General features: G+C 51.7%; 1 protein-coding gene across 2 annotated transcripts in view; it reads right to left on the bottom strand.

Annotated features, from left to right (window-relative positions):
- Positions 1-737: 737 nt before the first annotated feature.
- GJC2 (gap junction protein gamma 2) overlaps positions 738-13,974 on the bottom strand; it is a 37,498-nt gene continuing 24,261 nt past the window's right edge. For both annotated transcript variants that reach the window (XM_053965566.1, XM_053965569.1), the window contains one exon: positions 738-3,989. In XM_053965566.1, the coding sequence (XP_053821541.1) occupies positions 2,722-3,969 (1,248 nt within the window). In that variant the 5' untranslated portion in view covers positions 3,970-3,989 and the 3' untranslated portion in view covers positions 738-2,721. The remainder of the gene's footprint in view (positions 3,990-13,974) is intronic.

The following is a 13,974-nucleotide window of genomic DNA, read 5'->3' as shown; positions in this document are numbered from 1 at the left end:
TGAGGGAGGTGTCGCTGGTCGGGGCAGGAGAAACCCAAAATCCCAACTCCTGCACGGGGCGGTGCCTTCCAGCATCGTGTGGGAAGCACAAGTTTATCTGGGACTCTGGTATTGTTGCTCATGGAAAAGGAATCAGAAGAACCCAGGCAGCATCCAGCCATGGTTATCCTCAGTTTCCATCCCTCCCTTGTGATCACGACTTTAAATACACACAGTTTCCCATGGGACACAGGGCTGGGAATAAAGAAGTCCCACTGATGTAGAGGATGTGCCCCTGCACAGCTGCAGCAACCAGAGAACAAATTTGCACCCAGGATCACCTCTCTCTCCTCCCCAGCAGCCTGGGCTGTGGCCCTGCAGGCATTTTTTCCAGGTTTCAGCAGCCCTGTGAGCACCCAGCCTCTCCTGATGTGCCCTGCACATCCCCAGCCAGCAGAGAGCACATTCCCACACAAGGGACAAGGACAAACAGAGCACTTGGATATGTTTGTCTCCTCACCACCTTGGTGTGACCCTTCTGAGCCTTTCCTACAAAATTCCCAGCAGAAGGGGATGGATGGATGGGTGGATGATGGATGGATGGATGGATGGATGGATGGATGGTGGATGGATGGATGATGATGGATGGATGGATGGATGGATGGATGGATGGATGGATGGGATGGATGGATGGATGATGGATGGATGGATGGATGGATGGGTGGATGGATGGATGGATGGATGATGGATGGATGGATGGATGGATGGATGGATGGATGGATGGATGGATGGATGGATGGCATGCTGACTGCTGCTGTTCTGACCCTCCTGGATCCAGTTACCCATTTGTGAGGGAAAGGTCTCAAGCTGCAAGAGCAAACAGCATTCCAGGCATTTTACCAATGCCTTCAGCAGGACCAGGAGCAAGCCTGGAATTGTTCCCCAGACAGCTACATAAAGCTGAATGTTTGCTGCTGGATACTTTGTAGGATGTTTCTCTGCTTTCCCTTTAATTCTACTTTTTTTTTTTTTTTTTTTTTTTTGCTTCCAGGACTGTTCTCTAATGCATCACACAGCTCGGCCAAAGTTCCCAGGAGATGGACATATCCAAATTCTCTGCCTGTTCCCAAAAACGGCCAAAGGGTTGGACACTTGGGGAACAGGCATCCTCAGGGCTGTTAGGGACTGATCTCAAGGACATGAGAGTGATGCCCAGTGAGAAGTCAGGAATATCCCATGGATAAGAAATCCTGGCACAGCCCGAGGGAACAGCTTGGCACAGGGACAGTGCAGTGCTCGGGGAGAAATTAATTCTTTTGCAATAGGTTTGATCTTGAAGACTCTGCCTATCTGGGTTGATGAAAAACACCCTCTGACAAAGAACAGTAGCAGCCTTGGAGCTCAGCAGCTTGATTTTAACATGCACCCAAAGTACTGTAAGTGCATGAAAACCACCCTAAAGTCAAGCCCAGCTGAAAAAATTCCTCATAAACTCAGGAAAAACTTCCTGCTATTATCCTGGTCCTGTCCCCACTGAAGCCAGACCTTCTGCAAAGCCCCCCCAGCAAGTGTGGGAACCCTCCCATTTCCCCAGGAGGAGCTGGAGGCTAAAAACCCCAGGATGAGATCAGCCCCAGCCCTGGAGCAGCTGGGTTTTCTCAGGGGAGGTGGAAGGCTGTAGAAGGAGCAGAGGGTTGATATTACATTTACACCTAGCTCTCTATGTCTATGTTCACACACACGTGTTCATATGTGTCTGTATTTACACATGGACACACACACACACACCAGAGACACACTATGCATAGATCTGCCACCTGCCACTATTTATAAGGGTTTGACTAATCAGAAAAACAAATTTGCCGACGCCGATCATCTAAAATTCAGCAAGTAAAGGAGCCTCAACCCTTTAGACTTTTGTTTTCCTGGTTGCATAAAGGCACTTTCTGATGATGTGAAGCAGCAGTTAAAAACTCTGTAACTGCAACAATTCCCATCACATCTGTAGCAAGTGCTACACAGGCACCAGTAGGACTCAATGTCACTGCTCGCTCCTGCTCCGGAGGGCTTGGAGCAGATTTGCTTTTTGCTTTGATGCAGAGGAAGAAAAGATGAAACTGGTTTTAGGATCCCCTGTGTGAGGCAGTCTCTGTGTTCCTGCCCCAGACCTGACTTGGGTGCCAGCTCTGGCTCACAGCATCCAACGAGGCCTTCGTTGGCATCTGCCAGCCCAGGCAGGTCATCAGCTGTGAGCCTGCCACGAAGGTCCCTGCAATATGTCAGCGGTTTTCTTACCAAAGGATCAGAAATTAATTTGATTAAGGGTGTTTAGTAATTAAACACTGCCTGGCCTGCAGCACTTGAGCCTTGCCATGCAGGAGAGTGGCTGATCCCTGTCAGCCTCACTTCCCTCCTGAGCCACCAGCAGCTCCTCTTCCCACCACAGCTCATTGTCCAGTCTCTGCTGGGGGCTCCGGCGCTGACCCAGGGGCTGGGAGGTCTGGGGGGGTTTGCTGTTACTCACTGGAGGTTCCCAGCTGGAGAACACGTTGGAAACAGGGAAGAAATGTCTTTTGTTAACGCACTGGAAGACAGCACAAAATCGGTCCGAAACTCCTTTTACTCTCTTGACTTCCACACAAAAACCGTGCCCTGCGAAACAAACGCGAGATAACACCGAAAACCAGAAACAAACCAAAATAAAAACCCCACTCACGCCGCCCTCTCGCCTTCCTGACAGAGTTATATCCACACAGACGTCTTCCCGTCTTTACTGCTGGAGCTGCCTTTCTCCAGGGAGGCCTTGGGTTTAGCACCTTGTTTCTCCTGGGCGGTGTTGGCCCTGTTCTGCTCCACCACGGTGCCCCCCGAGGCGGGGCTGCTGGTCCGAGAGGGCTGCGTGTTGGCCTGGGTGCTGCTGTAGCTCTGGAAGGCGATGTCCAGCTGCTCCTGGGCCACCCGCAGGTGCTTGTGCAGCGTGGACAGATCCGCCGGCAGGTTCTCGTCGGGGCTGGTGCACTGCTGCTCCTGAGCCACGTTGGCCAAGTTCTGCTCGTGGGCCATCAGGCTGTTGGGGATCTTGGTGGACTTCTCGGATTTGACGACCAGGTTGTACTCGGGAGGGCAGGAGATGTTCTTGGGGTAGGCGTAGTTGTAGGGGGGCTGCCGGAAGCTGTTGATTTTCCGGTTGCGGATGGCGTCGCGGATGGTCCCGAATCCCAGGTGGAACATCTCGCACATGTTCAGCAGCAGGCACAGGCAGCTCACCACGTACATCACCAGGAGGAAGATGGTCTTCTCCGTGGGCCGGGACACGAAGCAGTCCACGGTGTGGGGACAAGGGACCCTGTTGCAGACGTAATAAGCTTCCACCTCGAAACCGTAGAGCAAATACTGCCCTATCAAAAAGCAAACCTCGAAGGAAGCCCGGGTGAGGAGCTGGAAGACGTAGATTTTCATCAGTCCCTCCTGCTGGATGCGCCTCCTCCCGTCGTGCTTCTGCTGCTCCTTGCACTTGGGCTTGGCCTTGGCCTTCTCGTGCTCGGCCGCGTCGTCGGAGATCATGGGCTCCTCCTCGTCGGCCTCCATGGCGTCCTCCATGTTGCGCACGGCCTGCCAGTTCAGGGCAAACTGCTTCTTCTTCTTGAACCCCTTGAACTTCTTCTCCTCCTCGGCCGAGCGGGCGATCCTGTGGATGGCGTAGCCCAGGTACATGACGGAGGGCGTGGAGATCACGATGATCTGGAAGACCCAGAACCTGACGTGCGACAGCGGCGCGAAGGCATCGTAGCAGACGTTGTCGCAGCCCGGCTGCTTGGTGTTGCAGGTGAACTTGCTCTGCTCATCGGAGTAGATGGACTCGCCCCCCACCGCCGTCAGGACGATGCGGAAGACGATGAGCACGGTGAGCCAGACCTTCCCCACGAAGGTGGAGTGATTGTGGATCTCTTCTAGCAGGCGGGTGAGGAAGCTCCAGCTCATGTTGGTCATAGGGGCTACTCAGTTATAACCTGCAGGGAGAGAGGGAAATAAAAACCAGGGCTGTGAGGTCACATCTTGTGCCAGCAGGAGGACCAGAGCAGTGACAATCCCGTGTGTTGGGCACTGGTGAGGCCACACCTTGATTCCTTGTGTCAGTTTTGGGCTCCTCATGACAAGAAAGACATTGAGAGGCTGGAGCAGGTCCAGAGAAGGGAACAGAGCTGGGGAAGGGTCTGGAGCACCAGGAGAGGCTGAGGGAGCTGGAAAGGGGTTCAGCCTGGAGAAAAGGGGGATCAGGGGGACCTTGTGGCTCTGCAGAGCTCCTGACAGGAGGGGACAGCCGGGGGGGTCAGGCTCTGCTCCCAGGGAACAGGGACAGGAGGAGAGGGAACGGCCTCAATTAGCACCAGGGGAGGTTTAGATTGGATATTAGGGAAAATTTCTCCTCTTAAAGAGGGGTCAGGGTTGGAGCAGTGAAGGATGCTCCCACATCACAGAGACTTGCCCTGCTGAACATCTTTCATTAGCAAACCCAGAAAAATGCAAAGAATCAGTGAAAGAATGGGAATATTTATGTTTACAGGCTGATGGCCCTTTTAAGTTCCTCTTGAAACAAAGCAAAACAAAACAAAACTTTAATCAAATGCAGACTGTTTCAAAAATAAACCTTGAGAAGCTTTCAAGAGAAAACCATGGATTTCATAGGAGACCTGGACAGCTGGGGAGGAAAAGCTTGTAATAAGCATTTTGTGTTTAGCTTAACTTGCAGTGGGGCCTCAGCCCGAGTTCCTCGGGTGACCTCAGGCAGCGCTAAAGACAGGAGGCAAATTCACTGCTTGACTGGCACAGATACTGAGAGATGAGAGCAGTAGGGAAAGCACGAGGAGGGGAAGGGAAGGGAAGGGAAGGGAAGGGAAGGAAGGGAAGGGAAGGGAAGGGAAGGGAAGGGAAGGGAAGGAAGGGAAGGGAAGGGAAGGGAAGGGAAGGGAAGGGAAGGGAAGGGAAGGGAAGGGAAGGAAGGGAAGGGAAGGGAAGGGAAGGGAAGGGAAGGGAAGGGAAGGGAAGGGAAGGGAAGGGAAGGGAAGGGAAGGGAAGGGAAGGGAAGGGAGGGAAGGGAAGGGAAGGGAAGAGAAGAGAAGAGAAGAGAAGAGAAGAGAAGAGAAGAGAAGAGAAGAGAAGAGAAGAGAAGAGAAGAGAAGAGAAGAGAAGAGAAGAGAAGAGAAGAGAAGAGAAGAGAAGAGAGAGAAGAGAAGAGAAGAGAAGAGAAGAGAAGAGAAGAGAAGAGAAGAGAAGAGAAGAGAAGAGAAGAGAAGAGAGAGAAGAGAAGAGAAGAGAAGAGAGGAGAGGAGAGGAGAGGAGAGAAGAGAAGAGAAGAGAGAGAAGAGAAGAGAAGAGAAGAGAAGAGAAGAGAAGAGAGAAGAGAAGAGAAGAGAAGAGAAGAGAAGAGAAGAGAAGAGAAGAGAAGAGAAGAGAAGAGAAGAGAAGAGAAGAGAAGAGAAGAGAAGAGAAGAGAAGAGAAGAGAAGAGAAGAGAAGAGAAGAGAAGAGAAGAGAAGAGAAGAGAAGAGAAGAGAAGAGAGAAGAGAAGAGAAGAGAAGAGAAGAGCTGTTTTCCCATGTGCAAGAAGTATGGGCATCAACCATAACTCTCCATGCTGGGTGAGCATGGCTGAGTGGGGGTGAAGATCCAGGGGGGGAAATGATCATAAAAACTCAAATCCTATAATTTTGGGGGGTTGGAAGGGACCTTAAAGATCATCTTGTTCTATGGGCAGGGACACCTTCCAGTAGACCAGGTTGCTCCAGGGCCCATCCAACGTAGCTTGGTGGTGCCACGAGACAAAAGCCTGGCCCTAACCTGCCTTTGCACCACTGGAGACACAAAATTTTGCTGTAGGGTTTCCGTGGTGGGAGCGGCCACGAGCACGGCCCCACACGGGAGCAGGAAGGGAAACGTGCCCCGCTCTGTTCTCCACATCCAGCCCTTCTGGAATGCGATTTTGCTCCCGCTGATTCCCAGGCCAGGAGCCAAGCAGAGTTGGTTTGCTCAGCGCTGGTTTGCTCAGCGCTCGCCGTCGCGCTGCCCCCGTCCAGGGCTCTCGAGAGCAGGCAGATGGAATTTTCTAACCCTGCTATTTCCAGATCAAACAAATCCCCTGTGAACACAAACCCCCAAGTCTTCACACGCCGGGCCGAGCCTGTGGGAGCGCTCTGCAGACGGTGCTATTCTTGTCCTGGGGTGGGGGAAACTGAGGCAGGGAGGGGAGAAACAGCTGGGTCATAAACCAGAAGGAGAGGTGGGGAAATTCTGCTCTCTGCCCTCAACCCCTAAAGCTGCTGGGACCAGAATCCCTCTCTCCTGGACTAAAGGTGATGCCTTGGCCAGTACAACTGTGCAGGTGGGACAGTTCAGCCACTGCAGGACATGGAAAGTGATGCCCACTGAGATATCCTTCATTTATTGGGGAAATTTGGTTTATTCAGGGGTGAGATGGGGAGGTTCCCTCTTTGAGTGCCTTTTTTTTTTTTTTTTTGCTTCCTTACAGTGGGTACACCCTAAGGGGTATTTAACTCTTCCTCTGTCGTGTTCACATTCAGATATGGGCAAATTGGGGTGTTAAATGATTTGCAGAATGAATCCAGGCACTCAGCCAAGCTCCACTGACGGGGGGCTGGGAAGGGAAGACCCTGCTGGGTGTGGGGCATGGTGCATCTGTCTGTGGAGCATCCGGGTCTGGATGAGGCAGGGTTGGATACAGCCCCACCTTGGCCGGCCCCATGCAGGTGTCCAACCCCCCCACCAGCTCCCATCTGCACCCCAAATTAGCTGCAAGCCCCAAATTGTTCTTAAAAATGCACTTTGAATGTCCTGTAGAGCACTTTATCCGAATTTCAGTGCTGCCCTAAAGGGTTTCTGAAGCCTACACTGAGGATAATTCACCATTTTGCAAATGTTACTCATGGACACAATTCCCAAAGCTCCAATGCACCTCCCAGGAACTGTGTGCTGGGTCAGAGAGGGTCTGACCAGGTTTTGACAGCTTTTAGAGTAAATATTCAAGTTTTGAACTGGTATTTATCAGGGTTGTTAGCAAAGCACCCCCTGTCTCCTCTCGGAGACACATTTTAGAAAGGAGAACCCAATGAAGTGCTTCCAGATCTCCCGAGCCAAGGAAAAGGAAGGAAATTGTAAAATAACAGAAAAACAAAAAAAAAAGTGACAGGTTGTTGCTTTGAGAAGACCACCCCTGGCTACCAGCCACCACCCTGAGCTGTGGGTCCTGCCACTGCCCCTGCTGCTGAGCCCTCTGCACATCTGGATCTGCAGGAACATCTGCAGGGAACAGCCCCGAGCTGTTCCTGCGCCCCTGGGACCCCTGTGCTGTGTGGGGTCACCCCTGTGTGTCCCCCTGCCCTCCTGGCATTGTATCCGTGAGCAGGAGCCGAAGGAAATGAGGTAAAAACCCCTCCCTACAAACCAGTTTGGTTAAACTTCTGGTGGGGTTTAGGGCTCCACTGCAGAGACCAAACTGGGGGATTTCAATGCTTTTAATTGCTTGGGTCGGGGTTTTGTGCACCATGAGGTTTTGGAATCAATTATAAGTAAAACAAGCTTCCAAGGAAAGACTTGCTCACAGTGCTGGACTGGCACTAGGAAAAGGCTGTGTCTCCTCTCCTCACAATCCCAACCATCAAAGCACAGAACACAGATTTTTGCATCTTTCCACCTGCTACAGACCCAATTCCTCTGTGCAGTGTGAAAGTTATGCAGTCTGGGTAAAAGAAAAAAAAAAAAAAATCTGAGTGGATCTGCAGCAGGTAGAGGGATTAGGTGAGGTGTAGATTCATGCAGCTGAATTATCTCCCTGAGAAAGGACTCCCCATCCCTGTGGCTTTGAAATCCGTTCATTCAGACATCCCTCTTCACATGCCACCTCCAGAGGTGACACACAGCGTGTGAAACACACACGGGCTACAAGCTGCGCTTCAAAACAGCCACAAAGGAGGGACTGGACTGCTCAAACCACCACCAGCTCCTAAAGTAGTCAGAACCGTGTGTAGCCAGAATGAGGTGCTGGCTCCACGTTCTCACCACAGTGACTTCCCAAAACCCACTGGCCCCTCCACACAGCTGTAGGAACTGGGAAAACGTTAAAAACTGAGTCTAAAACACGCCAAAGAATGAAAAAATATATATATAAATCAGTGCTAGCTGGATGTCCTTCCTTTCTGCACGCTTCTCGCTCCGCTGCCTGAAGTGCAGGGAAAGCAACGAGTGGTGGGGGAAAAATCTACTTACAGAGACATGATGCTTTCTCGCCGTGGCTTTCCCTCCTCCACCGACATTCCTGTGCCTCCAATCCCTCCGCCTTGCCCTAGATAAAGTCCCAGCAGCTCGGTCCAGCCGCGCTCCAGGGTTGGGAAGCGGAGCTCCAGCGGAGTATTTAAGGCGCTCAGACCCCGCCTTTGCCGGCAGCCCCTGCCCGACCCCCGGGGCCGGTCCCACCGCCTGTGCCGACCCTCCTGCCCCTCGCCAAGCCTCGGGAGAAGCTGGGAAGGTGCTCCACAGACACGCCAGGCGAGGGAAAGGCATTGGTTTTAAATCCAAACAAGCCGCCGGGTCTGGTTTTAGGAACGCTGCCTGGAATTTTGCTGCCGAGCCCTTGTGTCGGTTGGGAGTAAATTAATAGCATCAGCTTGTGGCACTGGTAAGAGGTTTGTAAAGTTTGAGAGCATGACTAATAGGGAACATGTGGAAAACACATTCTGGCAAAAGCTCCTCGGCTGTTGGGGGGTGAAAAAATAATTAAAAAAAAAAAAAAAAAAAAGAGGGAAAGCTCACTAGTGGGAAAAACTGCCCTGAAGCTCCTGCTTCGCTGCACTCCCAGGAAAAGCTGTCCCTGAAGGAGGTGGTTCCCCTCTCTCCAAGCTGGTGGAGGTAGCAGAGAGCAGGTGAAGGATGGGAAAGGGGTTTTGAGCACCAACAGAGAGTTTTTCTGGCTTCTTTGCAGCTGCAGGAGGGAATAGCTGGGATGGGGATGCACAGGAAGCTTGAGACAAGTGGTTTTCAAGGGAAAAAACCTCCACCCTGGTGGTCCAAGGATCACCTGCTCCATCCATGAGGAGCTTTGGCATTGCCATTGCAGCAGCACCAGGGCTCGGGGTGTCTGCTGGGTGGAAATGGAGAGTCAGGGCAGAAAGTCCAGCCAAGGATCAGATCTCTGAGGGCAGAAAACCCAGGAAAACCTGCACTGGGATTAAAGGGGGTTTATGAAGAACGGTTTATCAACAACTTTTATCCCTGGTGCTGACAAAGCAGGATATTCAGACCTCTGGCTTCCCAAAAAAAGCCTGAATGCATCTGGAAGGGCAATTCCTGCTCATTGGAACTCCTTGCAGGGAGCAGCATCTGTGCTGCATTTGATTGCAGTTCCATTCCTCGAGGTTTTATGTTATAAACGAATTACTCACTCATCATTACTGATAAGTTTATTCCCTGTTTGGAATTAGTCACCTAAGATAGGCAGGAAAAGCCCTGTCAGCTGAGTGAGGCGTAAGGATGAACACAGCTTGGTGGGAATATGCCACGCCAGGAAAACCTGGGAGGCATTTTTGGGGAATAAACCTCTAAAAAAAGTTGAATTGCCACAACCCTGGCTTCATGTTTCAACTTCAGCACGTGGCACACTGACAGCTTACTCTCCCAAGGACACAGGGAGGTTCCAGAGGGCTGGAGTTCTCCAAACCCCCCCAGGGGCTGGAGATCTCCCTCTGAGAGAGTGAGAACACGCAGCAGGCTGAGGCCACATTATCCCTGCTCATTCCTGGGGTAGGGATTGGCCTCCAGCACGCTGGGCCAGTGAGGTCCTTCCCCTCAAGGTCCTTCAGCTCTGGAGACAGCAGTGTGTCACCTCGTGGTCACTCCACAGGGGCACTGAATGTTCCCCGGGTGCATCCCCCACAAGCAGGGTCCCTGCAGCACATGTCACACCTGCTCCTTCTGAAAGCCACACGCTGGGACACCCACCAGAGCTGAGGGATGGCCACCAAGAGCTCGTGGCCACCAAGAGCTCGTTCCCACCCAAAACCTGTGGTGCAAGTCCCACCTGCTGCTGCTGGAGCAGGACAGAGCTGCAGGGAAGTGTTGTTGGTTATTTAAAAATAACCAGCTGAGAACAACTCCCAGGCTCAGCTCAGAGATAAAAGGCAGCTCAGCGTGGTCCCAGCCCCGTGGGTCAGGCAGATTTTCCAGGCTCTTTGCTTTCTAACCGTGAGGGTTATTTATACACACAGCTCTCATGTCTGCGTAAAGATTTTTGGGGCATCTGTGCTTCAGGCAGGCCAGGCAACATCTGCTCCTGCTGCAGCCTCACGGCCAGCAGCTCCAGCCACCACACTGGCAGGGACTGAGGGCTTCCCATCACCAAACCATCGCCCAGGGGAGGAGGCAGGAGGCAGAGCCATAAATGAGTGTACAGGGAAAAACCCACCCCTGCAGCATCCCGTGTCCTCAGGTCAACGCCTGGCTAGGAGAGAGGGGAATGAAAGAGAGGAGACAGAGGGGAAAGGTTGTGATGGAGCTTTGTATAATTCTGGCTGCTGCTGGGAGTCACATCTCCAAGCCACCTCTCCCCCAGGCACCATTTGTGTTTCAGAGCAGTGATCTGTGCATATTTATTTAAATGTCCTGTTGAAATACATAAGTGCTGTCAGCAGTGATAATGAGACCTGGTGTAACATCTCCTGCTACGTCAGGGATGAGGAGTGACCATAATTACCCACTCTGAGCACAAACCTACAAAGCTCTGTGCTGGATTGCGCTGACAGGTCGTTTTCTTCTCTGATTTTCCTCTTTTGGATGCTCATTTGTTCAGTTTTTAACTAAATGCAATGAAGGCGTGCATCTCTGTGCAAATGATAATCCTGTTTTTAAAACAGGGCCCACTGTGTTGAGACAGATGTGACAAAACTGGAATAAATTAAAACCACCATCTTTTTTCCTTATTGATTATTGCTGGAGTTGGGCTTTTGAGATGATGGAATTTCCCATCTGAGAAGCAAAAATGTTTAAGCACCACAAGCGATAGCAAGACGTGAAGCAGCAATTTTAGTTCTTATCTTTTTCCTCTTGGATTAACTTCACTAAACTTTTTTTTTTTTTCCCCTGACTTTTGGAGGTGGGATGCAGGACTCACGCTCACCTTTGGTGGCTGTGGGTGCTGTCCACTTTGAAAGGGATTTGTGATGGAAAGCGTGGCAAAGGCACTGCTAAAAAGGAATACTGGGATTTGGAAAACATTCTTTCCCCTTTTGCATAGACTAAAAATCCACGGAGCTGTGTTATTATTCTTATTTGCCAGTAATTTGGTGGCAGTTATGGGGAGAAAGGGAGCTGGGGGCTCGGTCAGTGAGTGACAGAGCCACAAGGGAGGCACGCTGAGGTTTCATCCCCTTCAAGATGGGCTTCAGGGGTTGACACCCCCTTCCTCAATGTGTCCTCCTTTCCTCCACCCCCTCTCTGCTTTCAGAGCTGCTGTCCCAGGAGCACACAGGTGTGAGGGGATCCATGGGTTTGGAGGAGGATTTGGGCTCATTTTCAACCAGTTTGGTTCGGGCCAGCGCTGGAATTTGACATTTCTAGCAGCACGTGCCTGGCTGATGGGATGAGGTGAGCGGAGCACTGTGGAGAACCCCAGGAAGGTTTGGGTTGGAAGGGACCCTAAAGATCCTCCAGTTCCACCCCCTTGCCATGGGTGGGGACACCTTCCACTGCACCAGGTTCCTTGGACCAGAGGTCCGAGTGTGTGTCCCACTGGGACATCTCCATTTGCAGTTCCTGGTGGGAAAGAGGCCACCAGCCCCCATGGGAGCCCCTTCTTCATGCCTGGAGTCTCCAGAGCCTTCAGCAACCCAAGGACCCAAGCTGTGTCCCCAAGAATCCAAGCTGTGTCCCCAAGGACCCAAACCGTGTCCCCAAGGACCCAAACCGTGTCCCCAAGGACCCAAGCTGTGTCCCCAAGGACCCCAAGCTGTGTCCCCAAGGACCCCAAGCTGTGTCCCCAGGAACCCAAATTGTGTCCCCAGGAACCCAAACAGTGTCCCCAAGGACCCAAGTTGTGTCCCCAGGAACCCAAACAGTGTCCCCAGGAACCCAAACCGTGTCCCCAAGGACCCAAGCCATGTCCCCAAGGATCCCAAACTGTGTTCCCAAGGACCCAAGCCGTGTCCCCAGGAACCCAAACAGTGTCTCCAGGAACCCAAGCCATGTCCCCAAGCACCCAAACTGTGTCCCCAGGAACCCAAACTGTGTCCCCAAGGACCCAAGTTGTGTCCCCAGGGACCCCAAACCGTGTCCCGAGGAACCCAAACCGTGTCCCCAGGGACCCAAGCTGTGTCCCCAAGAATCCAAACTGTGTCCCCAAGGACCCAAGCCATGTCCCCAAGGACCCAAGCAGTGTCCCCAAGGACCCAAGCAGTGTCCCCAAGGACCCAAGCTGTGTCCCCAAGGACCCAAGCTGTGTCCCCAAGGATCCAAACAGTGTCCCCAGGAACCCAAACCGTGTCCCCAGGAACCCAAACTGTGTCCCCAAGGACCCAAGCCGTGTCACTGCCCCAGTGACATGGCTGGGCTGGGGCTGGGCCACATCTCTTGAGTGCTTTGGGACAGGCCAGCAGCTCCCAGCAAGGATGGAAGCACCACACTGGGATAGAACTTGGCTTAATGGGTGGAGGGGCCAGGCCTGGGGACAGAAAGAGCCCATTTCCTCATGAAACACAAACCCAACCAACAATTCCATGGGGGAGGGGATCAAGGACAAGCGTGGCTGTCCCGGGGAGCCGTTCAGGATCTGGGAAGCAGAGGTAGGGGTGGGCAGGTGGGAATGGCCCTGGTGGTGCTCGACTCAGCCGTGCCAGCCCAGGGCTTCCAGGCTCCCTTTCAGTCCCACCAAACTCCCTGAATTAACACCAAAACCATCCCAGCTGTGCAAACTTCTTCCCTCCTTCACGCAGAGCTTTGGGTGCTCTCCAAGGTTTGGGGCTAATCAGGGCTTGCATCCTAAGAACTCAGCCAGAACCTTAACTCTCTTAAAAAAACTAATTTACAAGCAGCAGAAAAAGCTGTGCCAGGGTCTGTTGCTAAAATCTGCTTCATCACAAAACTCTGCTTAGACTTTTCAGGGCAGTGGTGAAGCCAGCCCCAATGCAAATGTGTCATTTGAAGGGCAGAAAGACAAAAATCTCAACTTATTCACCATCAGGTTGATTTTTATCCTGCACCCAGCTCTGCTTGTTGGATGAACCCAGGAAGGTTTTGATCTGGAAAGGAATTATGTGGTTGGTCTCTGGCTCTTTGCAAGGATGGAACAGGGAAAATCTGGTCTTACACATTTTTCCAAAGCCTGTGGGGATTTTGGCTGAATAATGTAAGACTGTTTGAAAGCGAGGTGAGGGATGTTTTCCTTCATGCACTCTGAAAATGTAAACTCTGGCTCTGAGCTGCCATGACATTTGGACCACAGTTAAGCCTCAGTTAACACAAAGATAGGTCAGAAAATTGAATTTCTGTGAAGTTTGCATTGGTTTGTGCCTGGAGCCAGAAGCCAATGCTGTTAGCAGAATAAATAACATTTCTGCTGAAAATCAGGGAAAAGTTTCCTTCAGATATCGCTGGCTGATGACTGCAGAAAGGTAAAAGCACTTCACTTTGAAAATGACCTAAAAACTTCTCTGATATGCTTAAATAACAGGAAGATTTAAATTCTAAAGTACAAAAGCCCAGAGGAAATGTTTAAACCCAGGCTGGAGAGCAGAAGCAATTTATTCCAGCCCTTCCCAGCTGAAAATTTCACTGCCATGGACACGTTCTCGGGATAAATTTCAGTGTTGAGAAAAAAAAAAAAAAAAACAACACATCCATTTTTCTGAGGGGAACCTTTCTGCTGAAGTGTCCAAGGTGGTGAGATGACACAGGGATGTGCTGAGAGGTGACAAGAAGGGACTCAGGTGGAGCCCTG

This window comes from Vidua chalybeata, chromosome 1 (genome assembly GCF_026979565.1).
Source record: "Vidua chalybeata isolate OUT-0048 chromosome 1, bVidCha1 merged haplotype, whole genome shotgun sequence".
Classification (NCBI taxonomy): Eukaryota; Metazoa; Chordata; class Aves; order Passeriformes; family Viduidae; genus Vidua; species Vidua chalybeata.
Note: the sequence above shows the minus strand (reverse complement) of the source record. Positions and strands in the feature narration are given on the sequence as shown.